Source organism: Boleophthalmus pectinirostris, unplaced genomic scaffold (genome assembly GCF_026225935.1).
Source record: "Boleophthalmus pectinirostris isolate CB_2022bp ecotype Guang Dong unplaced genomic scaffold, ASM2622593v1 HiC_scaffold_5, whole genome shotgun sequence".
Taxonomy (NCBI): Eukaryota; Metazoa; Chordata; class Actinopteri; order Gobiiformes; family Gobiidae; genus Boleophthalmus; species Boleophthalmus pectinirostris.
The window spans coordinates 8,895,727-8,915,434 of NW_026571404.1; the positions used below are offsets into that span (position 1 = coordinate 8,895,727).

Below are 19,708 nucleotides of genomic sequence, written 5' to 3' on the forward strand. Positions count from 1 at the left end.
ATGCAAAGCAATAATATCCTGCACATGGCACAAGCAGATAATGGATCCTTCACCAGTAAAGTTTCTGGATACTGTACATGTAAAACACCCTAACATGTTATTCATTGTTCAGGTGAAGGACATGCCAGATGACAACACAGACTGTCGCCCCGTGCTGGTCTCTGTGGGGCTTCTCTTGGCCCCTGATGTTTTCCGAGCGGTTTTGGACGCAGATGACCCAGCCAGAGGTACCTTATTTTATGGGCTATTAGGCACTCTGGATTATAAGATGCACTGTCATTAAATGGTCTATTTTCGAACTTTTTTCACAAATAAACCGCACCGGACTTTAAACGAAACCCAACAGTTCGATGGGTCAGTCGGACTTTGTTTGGCACGTTCACGGTGGCTCTGGGCTTTGTTCAGTTGTGGCGTGTAGGGAGGGTGCTGTCTGGGACCGCTGGATTGTTGGCGTGTTCACAGTGACTCAGTTGTTCAGTTGTGGCTCAGAAAGGCACATTGCGCTCGCTTTTTCGGTTTGTTCCTCCATTCCGTTCCTCGTCGGAGTGATGAGTGTGGCTGCGGGTGTGTTTCGCTGCGTGGTCGCTGTCTGCTCCGTGCGTGTTTGCGTACGCTGCGGGTGGTGTGGCTTTGTAGTTTACTGAAGTCGTGCTGGGACACCCGAGTGGATTCGTGTATGGGGCGCTCTGGCGCGGTTGTTTTTTGATGGGGTTGGGGGCTTAAGAGCGCGCCTAATAGCCCAGAAAATACGGTACAGTTCATTTTTGCCATTGCGTGCACCATCAAAATCTCCTTTAGGTCGTCAAGTTGGTGTCATTGAGCACTGAAAGAAAATGGAGTTTGGATTCCACTACATAAATTCAAACACAATGATGTCAGACGCCCATTGTCCGCTTAATATCCACATAATATAAAATAAATGAATCATCTAAATGTACTGGAACCCTGCTGTTAAATAGTTTCATGCCGCAGGTGCTTAATTGTGCTCGTATTATGTCCGTGCAGCTTTGTCTAAGTATTTAAGAGCAGATTTTCTTTTTTAATGAATGAGCAGCCTTGTATCCGACTGGAGCCTGCTTCCTTCAGAAAGCACACCTGCAAGCTGTACTTTGCCTTAATTGTGTAATGAGTTGCCGTCTCAGTAAATCACGCACCGATTAAAGTTTAATTGAATGTCAGGGTGCAAAATTACTGTGCTGTGCCATGCAAATTTCCAGTACCCCACATCTGTACAGTGCCTTTTTAGTGGCAGCGGTAAAATTTGTTATGAAATACAGTGCGTGATTTCTCTGGGGTAATGGCCGTGCCCGCTGTGCAGAGGCTGGCTGGGAGCACTCGGATGTGGAGCAACTGCCGACAGTCTTTGATCTTAAACTCATTTCGGCTCCTCGGTCTATGGCTCCACATCAGCATTCAGCAGCCCTAATGACCCAGGGACGAACCTGCCGTGTCCAGCCACGCACAGAGCTTCTGCCTGGGGTTAGGGTTAAAGTCTAGAGACCCCCGAAGGGTTTGTTTTTCTCTATAAAGCACTAGTAGTGTTTCCCAGAGAAAAACAATTAGCTTCAAAGTAATGATGTGAGAAAAGCATAATTAATTAAGGCAAAAAATATTCTAAAATGTAATCAAGCATTAATAGTTAATTACATATTTCACTGAAGAACCAAGATGAAGTGGGATTGGATAAGGTTGGATAGTAATTGCCCATAATGCGTAAGGTAGACATTTCAAACCTCACTCAAGCTCCAGGTTTCACATTTGTTGGCTCTGATTGAATTTATGAATATCCCAAAATATATAGATATATGTTTGGTGTATTGCATTTTGAGATATCCTTATATTTTTAAGTTATTTAAACTCTTACTCTTGTTTAACTTTAACTTGTATTCTACTCTCACATAATCCTATAACCCTTCTTTACAAGTCTGAATTTGATATCAGATTTACTTTTTAGTTACTTAGAAAATAGATTTTGAGAAAGTAAACCTAGTTTGAATGTATAAATTCCTACCATTTATTTGTTATAGCTGTTATAGTTAGTTGAATCCAAATTCTAATGCTTTGAATATTAGGTTTGTTCAACACTGATGCAGAAAAAAATAGGCTACATTCACTTAAATCCTTATACTGTACTGCTCTTCTAGGGCTGCTTGATTATGGAAAAAATCATTATCACGATTATTTTGGTCAATTTTGAAATCACCTTTTGAATAAAAGGTTATTTTTTTAGTTACGCGATGCATTTATTCCGCATTTCTTTCTCAAAAAAAAAAAACAAAACCAAAAAAAAAAAACAATCTGATAACTTACGCAAAACTTTCAAGTTGAAAATAAATATAGGCTACAAATATGTAGCCTGATTCATCAGCCAGTTTCACTTCGTGGAAACCATCTGACCTCGCAGCATTAGGATTTGTTCGCTTGACAGTAGGCGGATACTTTTTTTATTTAACCAATCGCTGCTGTTTGGTCGTGACATATATAATGCGCCAGTAGGAAGAAGGGCAATAACGTCTTTCCCCTTGATAAAATTCACCAAACATTCTATTTGTTTCCGGCTTGAAATCCTCGATTTTGGGAATCGTTGCAAACACAGAATGTATGTGTTCATTTACATCCATCTTGACTGTTTACTGTTGTGCTGTACCACAAAAGGGACCCACACAGGCGCTTGAGTTTGACGTCATGGCTTCACAGCTCTTCTCTGATTGGCCGGTGCACGGTCTACAACTTCCGGGGTTCTTGCAAACTGTCTAGTGTATGCCGACTCTTGACCTAGTCACTGAAGAGAAATGAATTAGGCAGAGGCACTAGGTGACGCCAGCCTGACTAATGAATATGTACCTTAGAGCAGTTTTGTGATATATAAAACATAAAATTATTAAAATATACTTTGAACATGATTTAAGGCATAGAAAAACATAAATGTAATCTAAAAAATAAATATACTTCTAATATCTTGTAGTTGCCAGTGAAGTTGATGGTTCTGGACCGATGGCAGAGCTCTGTGCGAAGGCTCAGCATCATTCAAATTCTGTCCAAATGGTCAACAAACACCTGGTTCACCAAGAGGACACCGACACCAAGGAAAGGTGAGGACAGGTCTTATTTCAGTATGACTTTGTGCCTGTAGCATATTCTATCTATGCACTAGTTCCCATCTGTTTTCCACCTATAGCAATAGTATCTAAATAATTACTTTCAGCCTCTGGCCTTCCTAGAATCGTTGGCAGTCTTTTAACTAAGCCTTGTTGAATGTATTACTGTATGCACCCATTGCTATCTGCTTGTTGCATTGTTTCCCTAATGTGTTGTTAAAGTTGTATTAAAAGTGTAGTAGTCCTAAAAGCCCTATTACAACCACTCGTTTACTGTTCAGAAAGAAGAGAAACTGCTTAATGGGGAGACTTTGTGGGACTAAGCAAAGCCATCAAAACAAACAGACCGCTTTGTGAAAAATTATTTATACCTTGTAAACAAACGCAATCCTACTCTTTGACCTCTGCCCACCTATAGACAATGTGTTTGTTTTTTTTTCTCTGGTTTGGTGATTGGCACAGACTGAAGCTTTGGGCAGCTCTGGCGAAGACGGCGAGGAAACAGGAAGTGTGGGATGTGTGCCGAGCAGCGTGCCGGTTCTGCCTGCTTTATGACGACGGGAGATGGAAGCTGTCCAAGGCAAACACTCAGAAGATGAAGGATCCCGAGGCTGAGGGTATGAAAATAAAACACTCAAAATCTAAAAAGAATGCCTGGAAGCTACTATATTAGTGATTTTTCAAGAGCGGTTTCTGTAAGACCATAATATAATCCTTATGAAATCTAATATTAATAAGAGCGTAATGTAAATGTAAATGTATTGTTCATAATTGTCTGTACTTATCTGGTTTGTATATTTGCGTGATAGGATTTCATGTTTTTCAAAGTGTTACTTAGTTTTATTAGGATAGTGGCTGTGATAAAAAATATATATGTATTAGTTTTAGATTAGTTATGTGGCAGTTTGTGGAAAAAAGTTGGTTATAAAAGTACAAAAACCCAAGAATAGTGGTGAGTTTTAAATATGGAATATGACAAGTCATCGAAAGCGAAAATTACATCCAAAATTCATGGACAATTTGTGCCCAGAGAACTTTTTTTATTTTATTTTTTGAGTAAACATGGATTTAACAAATAAAGGTGTTGGCATCTATTTTAATTTAAGATTAAGATTTGAATTAACATGGATTTAAACAAATAAAGGTGTTGGCATCTATTTTTTAATTTGTGTAATTTAGTAAGTTTTGGCTCTTGTTTACGTTATGCTTGCGAGGTAACAGAAATGGAATGACCTTTGGCATATGTTGTAAAGTTATGTGTTGAACCAGGAAGAAAAATTATAATCTTAACCAAAAAATAAGTAAATTAAATAAAAATACAGTAGAAAATAGAAAATATTGAAATGAGTAGTCTAACCTGTTGTGTTTATAATGAAATATGAAATAACTTTGTAAATTCTTCATCATTTTTCATAATTTCATGCAGATAGTTCTTCAAAAAGAGGAAGTCCAGATCAAAATACTTCAGACTCCTACAGAGAATTGCTGCGCCTGTTGGCTGAAATACACTTCATAAATGCAGAGGTAATATTACACTCACGTCATTTATGCAAGAATGTTTTAGTGCTGCTATTTTTTTAAATTTTAGGCTTGGCCATATAACCTAAGTGAAAGTCTTGTGTTGATGCCTGCCTTTGATGCTAGTACAGATTGTCACTCACACAGCGGGAAATGAAAGGGCACTCAGACACCGCCATCTTCTGCCAAGGTCCCATAGTCAAAATAATCCAATCAGTCTTCTCTTACCATGTTAGAAAAACACCGGAACCTGCTGCTTTTAGCCGGAAACCCTCTGGAATCCAATGAGTTTGTCCTTGAAGATGCCCTACACTGTCAACAAGTTATGTAAATGTGTTGTTGTATATTTCACGTTGACTATAAATATGGCTATGCTTTTCTTCATCTTCTAGGCCTCCGGTTACCTTGCATCTATAACCTCAGCATGTTTCTACTCGTGTATTCAGTCCCCTTCCTCTGAACATCCCCAAAGCATCTCAATCCGGCCTCTATCAACAAAACCTGCCACATGATCCTCTCCTCTGATGCACTTATAGAGCCTTATATAGTGTTTGTAAACAGAACACATGTATTATAAAAGCAGGGACCACTCCATGTTAGCTCTAATGCATTTACAATTGCGTTAGACTCCAAACATGGCATGTTTCAGTGAATGACAACCGCTCGACCACATGTGAGTAACTCCAGAGCTTCATTTGAAAACATTACCACATGCAACAGTGCTTACTTTAGTTTATGGACCCTAGTGCTTATAATGATAAGCACTAGGGTTAGGCAGTATCCAGATTTTGATACCGTTAAACCTTTTCAGCATTTTACCGTGGTATACCATATTACAGTATTACCAAAATGTTTTAGTACGATTTTGGTAAGCTACAAAGCTGCATCGCTATACGGCCTATGCGTATGACCTGCAGACATATAATCTCAGAAAAGTTTCACATGAACAATCTCCAACGCGATACACACAAGAAACAGACTCACCCTCAGCAGCACATCCTTCATCATAGAAAGAACACACATATTTCACTGAGTCCTGTCCTTTAGTCCGACAGAAGCTGAACCGCCTCAGCGCTCAAAGAAAGAGCTGTTTTTATCAGCGTTTTATAGTTGATGCAAATGAGCCATGTGGTTTCTTTAAAATGTAAACAAATGCGCTCTAAGCTGCAACACATTATTAAGCTGCAACACATTATTACTTAGTGTATATTTATGTTCTCCTCGTAGGAAATAAAAAAACAAACTTAAATTATCCACACACATTCACATTCATAATACACATTCACAAAGACAGGGAGGCAACGCCGGGCAAATTACGCCATGATCTGCCGATGGATCGTGGATGCCTGGGCTAAGGGATCAGTCTTCCGTGTCGTCTGTTTTTTTCGCTTAATGCTCCTTATAATCCAGTGCACCTTCTATATGAAAATAGATGAGAGAATTCAACATTATTGATATTGCGCCTTATAATTCGAAAAATGCGGTAATAATAAAAACACTAATATTAAAAGAACGATAATACCAAACTGCAGAAGTACTAGTTTTTTTTTTTTTTTTTTTTGGGACCAACTCACTTGCAGCCTGACTTGCCGTCTTGTCTTGATCTCCCTTATGAGCTTCCACATGACAACAGAACGAAACTAATCGAATGTCATCTCCCCACGCAGTTAAAGAAACATTATAGATACTATTAGTTTTAAATCATGATAGCATTACATTGAAAATACAACCACACAACAACAAAAAAACAAACACAGCAAACAAATTTAATATCAATAAATTATAATATTATATTAGGTCCTTATGTGCTGCAGATTTTTTTTATGACGGTAATGAAACTAAGTGCTGTTTGATACTGCGGGATAATACCGTATTACTGCCCAACCCTAATAAAAGCTAAAATTTTAACTAAAAACCTAGTGGGCCGCAATAGTTCAACAGTGAATATATAGTTTTATTTCAAATCCATAAAATTGTGAACTGTGGAGAATGGAGCTAGAAGTTTGATATTGTCAGAAGTCATATTTTTATTTTGCTGCCTTATTAAAATGAATTGGATAGAATATTTATATTGGTACCAGGCAGTGTGCGCAACTGTTCTGAACATATCACTTTGAAGGATCTATTCCTAATCTTAACTAACCTACTTTTACAGTTTTAACAATGCTTTCTCTTTCATTTTATCTGTTACCTTTAGCTTCTCTCCATATGTGCAACAAAGTGTAATCAATACTGCGCCTGACTTGACTTTCATTGATTTCTGTACCAATTATCACACCATATATTTTATCCCTGTAACATACATATTGAAAATACTGTAACTTAAGTGTATAATTCATCATACATACATTTTACACGGCCATAAATGTGATTCTAGGATTAAGAACAGGCCCTAGAGGTGGACTGACTGTAGTGGTAAATCTGTTTTGCTTGTGTTTGTAGCTTGTCTTATCATGTATCTTGTCTCATCCCACTCTCGCCTTGGCCCGAGGTTACACTTCCAAAGTCCAAAGAGATCCAGCAGCTTTGAAGGAAATAAAGGCACCGATCCACAGCATGGGTCGGACCAAGTCAGACTTTCACCCCTGCCTCTGCCCCCCGCCCCAATTCTTCCCCTTTATTCTTCAAACTATTCGCATTTCTTAAGAATATCATTATAACTACTGAGCTAATAAGACTCCCATGATGAGGATAGTTCTTTTTGTCTTGAGTGCCTTTTCCACCACTGAAATAAAGTCATCTCCAGATATTTTCCATGTCTTTGATCAGCCAAAACTGGGCTTTAAAATGCTCTGAGAAGCTGACAACAACTCTGCATGAGGTTTTCTTATCTGCTTGGTTTATAGAGTCATCAAAACCGTTGTCACCTTCGCTGTTATCCCTACAATTTGACAAATAAACATGTTTTTTTTATGTTTTTTTAGGCTGTTGTTCAGAAGCTCCACACAGAAGGGGTGCAGCTTAATACTTGTCCTGTTCCTCCTCTTGTAAATAAGCAGCGCGTGTCTGAGGATGATGCTGATTGGATTGTTTACAGGTACAGACTCTGAGTATATTTCTTAATGCTTCTCAATTGGTTTGTTTTTTGGAGGTTAAAATGTTGTTTAAATGTTGAAAGATTGATTCTAGATGTGTTTTTGGTTAGATTACTGCAGTTTATTTCAAGTTCTCCCTGCAGGGGTTGTCACAGCAAATCATCTACTTGTATCTTTGTTTAGTCTGGCATACATTTCCTTTAAGCTGCGTGTTACTCGACTTCTTATAGTAAAATGCACATGAAATGAATTACACATTAGATGAAGACTGCACGATATATCACTATCAATTGAAACTGCTTTTTGACTTGGTGCAGTTATGACATATGCAAAGGCTGCAATTATTTTTAGATAATAGAGTGTCCGATAAACAAGTTCTGAAATGCATGGGGTTCTTGTTTTGAACTCAGTCGAATCAAAATAACTTAATTTAACTTGAACTGTAGATAGAGCGTCAACACTATAAGGACACAAAAACAAAATAAAGGGCACATTCGTCAACACATACAGCAATAATAAACTGAATAATATATAAAAAAAAAAAAAAACATTAATGTTTTTGTTTTATCAGTTCATGTTTTCGCCTAAATGTCATTGCTGCTGGAGTTGTTTACAGTGTGCACTCTGAACACCATCCTATTTTCTGAACATAAATCTAATTGTAATTACAGTACAATTAGATTTTATTTTATTTTTTCCCAAAATCGTGGAGTCCTACACTATAGTACTAGGCTGAGGAGGGGAATTGCAAGTCAGATTTGAGTCACTATTTTTAGAACTAGAGACTTCTCTTGATAATACTGAGTAAGAATTGGGACTCGACTTGGACTTGAAGGCCAGTGACTTGGGACTTAACTCGGACTCAAGGCCTGTGACTTGAGAAGACTTGCAAAGCACTTTTAAATCTGAATTCTTTCTATTCTGACCATAATGATTCACACTAAGATCTTGTCAAGACATTTAAAAAGGAAAAATTTACTAAATTAATTTCTACAACTCTTACATACTCTATAAATATCAAATCCAATCTACTTTATTTCTATAGCACATTTTACAAACAAACAGTTTCCACAGTGCTGCACAAATACATAATAACAACAATAATACAATGATAAAATAAAAGCTCAGATTTAATCATACTAGTCTTAAAATAATAAAACCAGTGAAATAAAATAAGAGAAAATCCAAAGAATAGCAATAAATTGATAAAGGCAATAAAATAACATAAAACATAAATCAAATAAATAAAAGACACAGAGAACCACACAACTCACGCAGTGTTAAAAGCCAGAGAATAAAAGTGGGTCTTAAGATGAGACTTAAAACACTCCACTCTGGGGGCTGTTCGTATATAAATATACCTTGACTTTTTAAGTACAATTTAGTTTAAAATTAATATAAATTGCAAAAATTTGGTTTAAAGACTTGAAATGACTTGAAGCTCAAAGCAGATGACTTGGACATGACTTGGACTTATGGGCAAGTGACTCGAGACTCGACTTGGACTTGCCTGTATTTGACTTGCGATAAAAATCTTATTGTGAGTTCATCCTTTTGAAGATCTACTGTTTTGCTCTTAAGTCACTATTCTATTACATTCTGACTCTTGACACTTTCCCCACTCACTTCTCCAATTGGTAAGACTTTGACTGGATTTAACCAATCACAGAAAAGTGTGAGTATTCAGAAAAGGCCAATGACTTAATTTACTTCTTAAAGGCAAGAAAAATACTGTGTTCATTCATTGTGATAAAACTGAAATCATTATCTGGTTCCAGGAAAAGTCATTATTATATATGTTGTCCTATCGCTCATCCCTGCATTAGACATTAGAATATCTAAGTGCCAAGAAATCACAAAGTAGTTTTAGTAATTTTAACAACTTTGTCATCCATAACAACATGATAATTGACTTGATAATGAGGATAGAAATCGATTTAGTTTGTAAATTAACACAATCATACATTTTCTAAAGCACAAACGGCTGAACATATGCATTAAACTGACTTGAGAGACTGCTGAATTTGAATGAAGGAAAAGGATCCACATCGTACTTGTAAATGAGTTACACAAAGCTGACGCCACCTTTCGCGACCTTTTCAAAAGTGTAACTTCTGCACTACCTCCCACTGTTTTAAATGTGCAGCGCTGAATGTAATAATGTAGTTTCAGCAAGTGGTGACATTATTGTTAGTGAAAGCTTCTGCTGTGCATCCAGGTGGTTAGACAAATGTGTGGTGAACGCCTCATTACGAATAACCTTCACAACATCTTTAAGTGGTTCCTTTGTCTCCTTCTGCATAGTGCAATAGAGAAAGCGCATTAGCACACTTTCACTACAGCTGCTTTCCTCATTAGCTGTAAAAAATGATAACAGACTTACGAACTTGAATTCTTTTGGTGTAACATTGCTATTTCAAGTACAATTTTTATGCACGTAATTTTTTTGTGTTATTGTAAATTCATAAATGGTAAATGTGTCAAAATTAATGCAATTCTGATTTCAAGATACTTTTATTTTAAAGGGACAGTCCAGATTTTTGGACATAGGACCTCATTTCCTAGTGAGCCAGAGTATTGTTATTATTAAATTTATTGTTAAATATTCCATCCAGTCCTTGTATTTGCAGAGGTCACTTTACGCTGGTGCATGTCAATGGCCATAGTTATCCTGCCACTAAAAACAGTCTTACCCACTCCACAAAACACCCGTGCTAAATCTATTATTACACCAGACTGTCCATGTAAATGTCTGTGTTAATAGAATAACGTTTGAAATAAAACTAACCTTGCAACACTTGAATTGTTGCATGTTGACAAACAGAGCAGCAGTGGAATTTTAATTTGCCGTAAGATAGGTGCTAGGTGATATCGGTCCATCACTGCCAATCTTTCTATCAGGAAGTACAACTTGCTGCTAGCCTGATTCATCAGACGGTTTCACTTCGTGGAAACCGTCTGACCTCGCAGTGTTAGGATTCGTTCGCTCGACGGTAGCTGGGTACTTTTTTATTTAACCAAATCCCGTAGGAAGAAGGGCAATAACATCTTTCCCCTTGATAAAATTCACCAAACATTCTCTTTGTTCCGGTTTTAAATCCTCGATCTTGGAAATTGTTGCCAACACAGAATGTATGGCTCTTCGCTGATTGGCTGGTGCCCAAATTTGCACATCCGGGGTTTTTGAGAACCGTTTGAGAACCGTCTAGTATCTCTGATTCCTGACCTAGTTGCTGAAGAGAAATGAAATTGAGAGGAGGCACTAGGTGGCGCCAGCCTGGCTAACTCGCTGCTGTTGCTCAGATATAAATCCTTCAAATGCAAGGTTGGTTTTACTTCTAAAATTCTATCGACACTTCGATAGTCTGGTGTAGTATTAGTATTGCTTTGGGTGTTTTGTGGAATGGGTAAGACTGTTTTTAGTGGCAGGATAACTATGGCCATTGACATGCACTAGCCTAGCACCAGTGACCTCTGCAAATACAAGGACTGGATGGAATATTTAAAAAAGTGTCTCCACACGTCTCCAACACTCTGACTCAGTAGGAAATTAGGCCCTATGTCCAAAATTCTAGACTGTCCCTTTAATAAGCCCCATGTGCCATTCATTTTGGATGTTTGTAATTGCACTGAAAAACATAAAAAAAAAACAAAAAAAAAAAACATGCACTGTTAACGGGCTTGCATTTCCACAAACCTGACTTGACCTACTGCTTGTCTCTAGTTCAAATATTGCTCCTTTGACTTTGACACGGTATGGCAAAACGTATCTCTATGCAGAATGTTTCAAAGTGTGGTTTTAATTGGCTATTTCCATGGAATCATTCAAGTGACAGCTTCTGAAAGTGACCTGTTGTCGCTTTTAACTTATTTTATTTTATTTATAGTAGAGATACCTTTGTTTTTGGCATTATTCTGTGTTCTTTGCCAACTTCTGTTTTCCCACTCCTCTTGTCTTTTCACAGAGATTGGATCATTTCTCTGTCAGCCTACGCCTGCTTGGCTTTCTTGCGCGCAGCCGAGCTCGGGGCAGAGATCTCCGAGCCGTGGGTTGTTGCAAACGCTGCCATTTACCTGTGGAATTACAACAAGCATCTACTCTCACAGAGGCGCTACCAGCTTCTCCTGCCCACCTTCAGGCCTGTGGTGGACCTTATGCAGAAGATACAGTACACTGGGTAGGCTGGCTCTTAAAATACTACTGTGGTCTTTTACCTTTTGTTCTGATCTGAGAATAGACACAAGCTCACGAAGAATAAAACTGTATGGTAATATCACTGGCACATTTGTTTACTTGATTTCCTCAGTGTTAGAACTTCATATTATCAACTAGGGCTGTTGGTCATTAGTCGTTTATTTGATGATTTTATTGAGCTGGCAAGGATTTAGACTATTAGTGAAAAGTTTAGACACACCATCTCATTCTTTTTTTCTTCTTTATTTTTACTACCTTCTACACTTTCTATACATACAAAAGAGCTCAAATATATGAAGTAAGATATGTGGAATTTTGTAGCAACCATGTCTTTGTAATCAGTCATCCAAGTAGGATCATAGAACTATAATAAAATCTGGAAGATGAATCCAAGATGGCGCTGTATTGTTTTCAGTGGCCTGTGCTCATTAGAACATGGGCCCAAAAAAAAGGACCATTGGACAATCAGAGCGAGAGCTGCTAGAGCAGAGCTGGCGTGGGCTCAGAGCAGGGCCAGGATAACTTTTACAAAGTTAACTTTTAGGCGCTTTGAGGATTTAAAAAGTTTAAAAAGTTTATGTTGTGAAAAAAGAAAAGAATCCCTACAAAACCCGACCTTTGTGAAAGTTGTCGATACCTTGTCAGCTGAACACGGGACAGTTTGAATTCCCCAAAAATGCATTGTGCTTTTATGTGAGAATTCTTTCTGGAACCAAGATCTCAGGAGCTGCAGTACCAATGGAGCAGCCACTAGTCGGTCTCGAGCCGGTACAGAAGGGGAATGCCTTATCCAGTTTTTATTATGTGTCCATGGGTGGAATCCATGACAAAAGAAAGATTCGGTAACACTTTATAATAACTACACCTTATTTAGCCTCAATAAAGCATGAACAAAGACTTAATTAATAATGAACAAATACTTAATTAAAGCATAATTAGTCTTCACTTTACAAAATCTCTTGAAAAGACTTAACTAACAGGTAATAGCTGCTTGAATGAGCATTGCATTGCAGTATTAGTAAATCATTCTCTCATGGTTTACTAATCTTTAATAAATGTTCAAATCTGTACACAAATATGCATTTACAAATACACACACAAGTGGTTAGTTTATGGGTAAGTAAATATACAATAAGTATGAGTAACTATTTACAGTACAAGCTAATTAAGTGCAAGTTAAGTGCTAATTAAGGTAGTAGTTAAGTAGTTATTAAGCCTGAATGACTCTTAGTTAAGTATTTGTTCATTATTAATTAAGTCTTAGTTTGTTCATGCTTTATTAAGGCTAAATAAGGTGTAGTAATTATAAAGTGTTACCAAAGATTCGATTCTGTCAACTGTCAACTGTTATTTTTGCATGTAGCAATGAAAAAAGTTAAATAACTACTAAATATTTTTCAATAAAGCAGAAGGTGGCTACTTGGAGTAGTCAGTTTACCTCTTTTCTTTACTAAATAATCCCATACACGGTACTTCATAAATTTAATGTCTTCTGTGTGTATATACATTGTAGAAAGTAGTAAAAATAAAGAGAAATGAGAAAGCGTATTCAAACTTTTGACTGGTAGCGTATACGCGGAAAGAAGAAGTGGGTGGGTGACTGAGTTCGTAAGTTCAGATTCATAGGTTGAATCTGTCTTTATATAAATACATTGTTTCCTAGTACTTTTGTCTGCATAAATAGTTGTTTTTGTATGAACTCCCGTGGTGTAGTCTTGTAAGTGCAGTTTGGGTCAGATATACGGAGAAGCAGACAATGAAGCAGGTCTAAACAAGTGCTATTTTCATCACAACTGAGATTATGTATGGACCATTATTAAACTTTTCACTCTGTGTCCTTTCTACAAGTTCTGTTATTATGGTGTAAGCCACTCCCCGTATTTTACACACTTAAGAAGTTATAAGAGACTAATTTCTTTGGCTTATTTTGAGAACTTTAATAACATGCCATTCTTACACAAGGCTTGCACTTTTTACTCTGATGACTGCACATTTTCACTGACTTTGTGAATGGGTTTCTTCCGCCTGTCAATCACTTACCCAACCCCTGAGGACCTCTGTGTAAACATGCTCTATCCCTCCAGGTGAAACTAGCAAATTACTCCTATTCAGCGACACCGATGCGTCCACTACAATAGTAATTTCAGAGTCTGTCAAACCTGTCCCAGTGAAGTTTTCTGTGGACCTATTCACTGGGAAATCCACAGAGCAAAAAAGGAGTTTAACCTCTGCTTCTGGAGAGCCAAGCACAGCCCAAATGTCCTCAGGCATTAATTATATTCATTATGTAACCCTCTGACTTTCTGAAAACACACAGTTACTTACAAGAAAGTAGTAAAAATACATTTGTTTGTCCTCCTGTCCCGGACTTGCTTTATTTTTAGTTCTCATGTCAGTCTGATGCATTTTGGTCTCTTAGGGATCGCGCTCTGTTTGCAATGCTGTGTAACGCGGTGGCTCGAGGCCTCATCCAGCCCCTGTCTGCTCCTGTCGTCGTGAAGACGCCAGTTCCAGTGGACAGAGGTAGAGCCAGAGGGGGCTCTGCCAGCGTGAGTGGGCCTGCACTGCACCCATCCGTCTTACAGGATGCCCGCAAGGCTCTAGAGGTACTGAGAGAGGTGGACCTGTGCTAGAACAGGGGATACTGAGGGCTGCTGATGACTCACATGTTTAACGCTCAAATCCTGCATATTTTGGCTGAGTTCTTCTCTCAAACAGAAATGTCATGTAATACAGGAAGTGCTCCACTGTGTTTTAATCTCCACACACCTTCATCAGAATCATTTGGATCATTTCATCTCTGGAAATTTTAATCTCTATTCTAAAGGAAAAGGTTGTTGTTAACTTGAAAGCTTCCACTTCATGACATGAAAAGATGAAGCTTTTCAACATGTGTAAATGAAACAAAACAAACTCTGGGTATGTTTTTCAGTTTTGACACTAAATTAGAACAAGGCTCACAAGAATCCGTCTTGTGTAACCAAACCTGTAGCACTACACGATGATTGGGCTTAATAAAACATGAACAAAGACTCATATTGAGCAAATACTCATAATCAACACATTGTTTATTAAGAATGATTCAGGCTTAGTAATTACTTAAGGAAAAGGTTTGTGTTAGGATTTTGAGATATGGTAATAACTAAGTACAAAGCCTGGGTCATTCTTATTAAACTGTTCATTATGATTTAAATCTTTGTTCATACATTATTAAGGCATGAATAAGTGTAGTTACTGAAAGCATTACAGAAATTACCTTTTATTTATAATAATAATAATAACAATAATACTGTATTTTTCTGAGTTTAAGTTGCTCCGGAGCATAAGTCGCACAAGCCAAAAAATGCATAATGTAGAATTAAAAAACATTTATAAGTCACACCGGACTATAAGTTGCACTTTTTGGGGGAAATTTATTTTATAAATTCAGAGACCAGGAACTGACATTTCATCTTGAAAGGCAAGTTCTAGTAATAACAATAGAACAGAGAACAACAGACTGTTAACGTCACATATGAACAGTTCTTTAGATAACTATAACATAAACAACAGAACAGAACAGAACAAGTTTAACAAACTCTCCATCTCACTCCAAATCAGTAAATCCATTGAATTTTTCATCCTCGGTGTCACTTCTGAGTAACTCCATGACCTCTGAAGGTAAACCATAGATCCATGAGGTAAACAGAGCGCAGCTTCCTCTTCTGCATAGCTGTCGTCAGACTCAGCATCAGTTCCAGTTAGAATTATTTCCTTTCCGACCTTTCTTAATCCCGACAGGACGGTTTCGGTTGTCATTGAAATCCTCAGAAGTTTCTCTCTCACTCCAAACTTTCTTTCTGCTGCTGAATATTTCACTACTTTCAGCAGGACAGCGGCTTTTTCTGCAGGAAACATGTGCAGTAGAACCATGTGACAGTGGGACAATAGCAGCAGATACTGACACACAAGCCTAGAGCGCCCTCTTACAGCTCTCAGTCTGAAAATGTTAATATATAAATCGTACCAGAATATAAATTGCAGGACCACCCAAACCATGAAAAAAAAGTGTGACTTATAGTCCGAAAAATATGGTAATAATAATAACAATATTTCAAGTTACATTGCACTTTTTGGACATTCACAGATGCTTTACGTGCAAAGAAAAAGCAAACAACAGCAAAAAACTGCCTGAAGGAAAAGTCAGCTAAACCAAACTTGTTGAAAATCCCAATGAGAATATTTATTCATGGTTTACTGATGTCTTATTTAATCGATGTGCTGGCAGTAGGTGGATGCACTGTAACCTTCCTGACAGCTACTTGGATCCATTTTGATTTAACTTAAAATAACACCTCCTGAAATCCATTTTCTAAAAGCACATTGGATGTATGACTTATTTTCTCAAGGGTCAAATGATACAGTCTGTTTGTGAAATATATGCAATCATATATTATGACCTATATTTAAACAGTAATTTACAGAGGAGGTGGGTGGACAGATTGGCGAGAGTGAGGGGAAGACCTGGAGAAATGAGTTTGGGATTGAATCACAACGTTCAGTCCATTTGGAATCTTAGTGCTTACACAGCCAGTGCAGTATTCAGCTTCAAAACTACTTCTACTTTGTGGTCATTGGTTAAACAGTAGGATTTATGTTCCAGTAATACTTTTTTCATGTGTGTATGTGTGTACACTTGAAAAAAAAATGAAAACAAAATGAAAAAATGACACAGTAATTAAAAGAAGAAGAATTAAGAAGAAACAAGGCTAAGATAATAAAAAAAAAGAACTTGAACTTGGTATAGCTCTACGTCAATGTTGAAAAAACGATAAAAGTAAAATTCTAGACGACACTTCCTTATTATCTTACAGAAGCAGATTGTAGAAGAAGTTTATAATTTATTTTTTAAATCACAGCCCAGAGTAGTGGACAGATAAATAGACGGTGTAAACATGTTCGCCATAGTGTGTTAACACTGGAGAAGCCGTGCGTACGCGACAATAGCTTTCATCTTTTTATCTTTAATACATTTTGACAGATGCACATTCAAAGCAGAAATCATATAGGCTTGTTTACTTCTAGTTTTGCACACAGACAATCACATGTGACTGTCATACAAGTGTCTATGTGCCACTGAAGTTATCGAATTTGTCACATCTTCCCACTATTCCAATTAACGCTGCCTTTCTTTCTTCTTCCCCATTCAAAGGATTTCATGAATATCAGCTGTAACCGGGATAAAAGTCATTTTAGCGGTGAATTATTCACTACATTTCATCTTATCTGTTTCTCTTTGGGTGGAAAACGTCATCTTTAATGCATTTTTCATAAATAGTGCAGAGTTCAGCAGAGGTCAGATACAGTGGTCTTGAACAAAGTCGTCCTGGTTTTTCTTTGCACTTTTTCATTGCACTGTCTGTATGGGTTGAGTGGAGAGTTGACAGGCTGCCAAAAGAGGCCTAGGGCAACGCAATGTCCAGACTGAACCAAGGTCGGAGATACTTGTGTTGGCAATATACTGCTGCGTAGAACTATTCCATATATATTCAAAAAGTTGCTATCACTAAATGTATTTTTTTTAGTTGCTGGCTGGTTCACCCATGGTTTGGCCTAATAGTAACCATTTTTTGAGATTCTAATATTTTGTGTCAAGTTTATGATTAATATACACTATCAGCCTAAAGTTTTAGAACACCACACTTTTTCAGTTTTTTTTACTGTTTATTGTTGACAAAAAACGTATTCTAAACTTTTGATTCATGAAAGTGTCCACCTTTGACAGATATAACAGCTGAACACACTCGTGGCTTGTTCTTTTTACAATAGAAATCAAATATTCTTCAGAAAGTTCTTCCCAAGTCTGTTGCAGAAGCTCCCATAAATGTGTGGCACTGGGTTTAAGTCTGGAGACTGTGCTGGACACTCCATGTTTTCAAGCTTCACCGTCTTGTTCTTTTTTCTTGAGGTAGTTTTGGCAGAGCTTGGACTTGTGTTTTGCATCTTTTATCTTTTTTTTAGGGTTAGGGTTTTAGGTTTTGGGTTTTTTTTAAACCTCTGGCTCTTCAGTACTTACATTTGTACCATTTTAAGCTCTTCATTGGACTTGCACGACTTGAACAGCAATAAATAACAAAAAAATTTGAGTGTTCTAAAACTTTTGACAGGTAGTGTGTCTGCTTATACATATGAACTAAAAACTGTGGAAATATGCTAATGTGAACAAAAGTAACAAAAGTTTATTCAATTCAGTTACCTGGGTATGGTCACAGTATAATGTTGATGGGGTTTTTTTTTGTTTGTTTGTTTTTTATGTAATCCTATGACTTGTTGAGCAATTTTGGCCTTTGCTCTTTATCTAAAATAGTTATAAAACCCAACTATGGTACATGCTGTAAACTGTAAAATTCCGGTAAAGGTGATTCTGAGTCGTATGTTTTCCTTCTCCAGCTGTGTGATTTGGCTCTGAAGTTGTCCAGCGGCGGTGTCCCTGGGGAGGTGGTCCCGATTGCAGTGAGGAGCCAGGTGGTGTCCACATGGGTCCAGACCAAGAGGCTGTTGCAGCAGCAGATCGGCTCGGCCCTGGACCCGGGGGATGAGGTACCACCACTCCACTCTCAAATAACAGTAATAAAAGTAATGTTTCATATACAGCATTTCTTAAAGGTTCACTGTGTAACTTTTCAGGTTGAGGGGTCTGCCACCTGTCTAATGTCATGGAGATGTTTTATTTGTTTTTTGTCTGACAGGTTCCATAGTAAGACATTAAACATAGATATCTTACCTATCTATCAATATGAATGGATGGATTGATAGATTCTAACTAGGGGTGTAAGTAAAAAATTGTTTCAGAGATATATCGTGATACTTCATTCTCGAATCGATTCAAAATTGATCCAAATTGATTTTTTAAATATTATTTTTATTTATTATTTAAAATATTATTTTTTTATTTAAATATATTTTTTCCCAAAAATTCATTAGTTACATTCACTGTTCTCATGATTTTTTTTTTTTTTTAAATATATAAATTATATCTCTATTGTGTTCTCTTGAAGGTGTATTTGACTGTATTATTAGAAGTAATTATTGATAAATCTAATTTATTTATTTATTTATTTATTTATTTATTTATTTATTTATTTATTTTTATTTATTTATTTATTTATGGGACCCCCATTAGTCTTTACTGGGGTAAAGACTATTCTTCCTGGGGTCCAAGTTGGCATAATTTACAATAAAATGCTCCATTAATAACAAAAAGTTCACACATAAGTTGATACAGTCCTGTTCCATAGTATATTGCACTACACAACACTACTACAATTATAATATATACAATAAATTACAATGCATAACTAGTGACTAAATATAACTATATAATAAGTACAATAATAATATGTACAATTTCCAATATATTTCTTTAACATTTTCTTAAAACTTGGTTCATGCTTGTGAACAGTTAAGGTTTGGGGGAGCGTGTTCCAAAGCAACATCACTCTGTACAGAACAGTTCTTTTCAGAGCATTAGTCCTGGGCAGTGGAAGTATAAAATGTCCATGTGAAGCTTGTCTTGTGATAAAACCATGCTGCCCACTAGAGGGCAGTAGTTGCGCAAACAGGCTCAGCGGTCTTTGTAAAATACATACATTTAAAAAAAACAAGAATATATCATCCATTGTTTTAGTATTGGGATATATCGTGATATAGTGAGTCATGATAAGCGAATCATGATATGTATCGTGTGACTCAAGGCAATACACACCCCCAATTCTAACATTAAGTTATATGTGTATTTTTTATTCTTTTATAAACTTTTATTTATTAAGTTTGTATCCCCATCTATGTACCATTGATAAAAATCCAAATGTTACTTGTGTTTT

General features: G+C 37.0%; 1 protein-coding gene across 1 annotated transcript in view; it reads left to right on the plus strand.

Moving 5' to 3' along the window:
• Nucleotides 1–19,708, plus strand: part of LOC110175779 (cilia- and flagella-associated protein 46) — a 136,163-nt gene that overhangs the window by 23,516 nt on the left and 92,939 nt on the right. Inside the window, 8 exon segments of the mRNA XM_055162939.1 lie at nucleotides 113–227; nucleotides 2,978–3,092; nucleotides 3,561–3,715; nucleotides 4,525–4,622; nucleotides 7,541–7,653; nucleotides 11,617–11,829; nucleotides 14,266–14,452; nucleotides 18,276–18,425. Of these exon segments, the coding sequence (XP_055018914.1) occupies nucleotides 113–227; nucleotides 2,978–3,092; nucleotides 3,561–3,715; nucleotides 4,525–4,622; nucleotides 7,541–7,653; nucleotides 11,617–11,829; nucleotides 14,266–14,452; nucleotides 18,276–18,425 (1,146 nt within the window).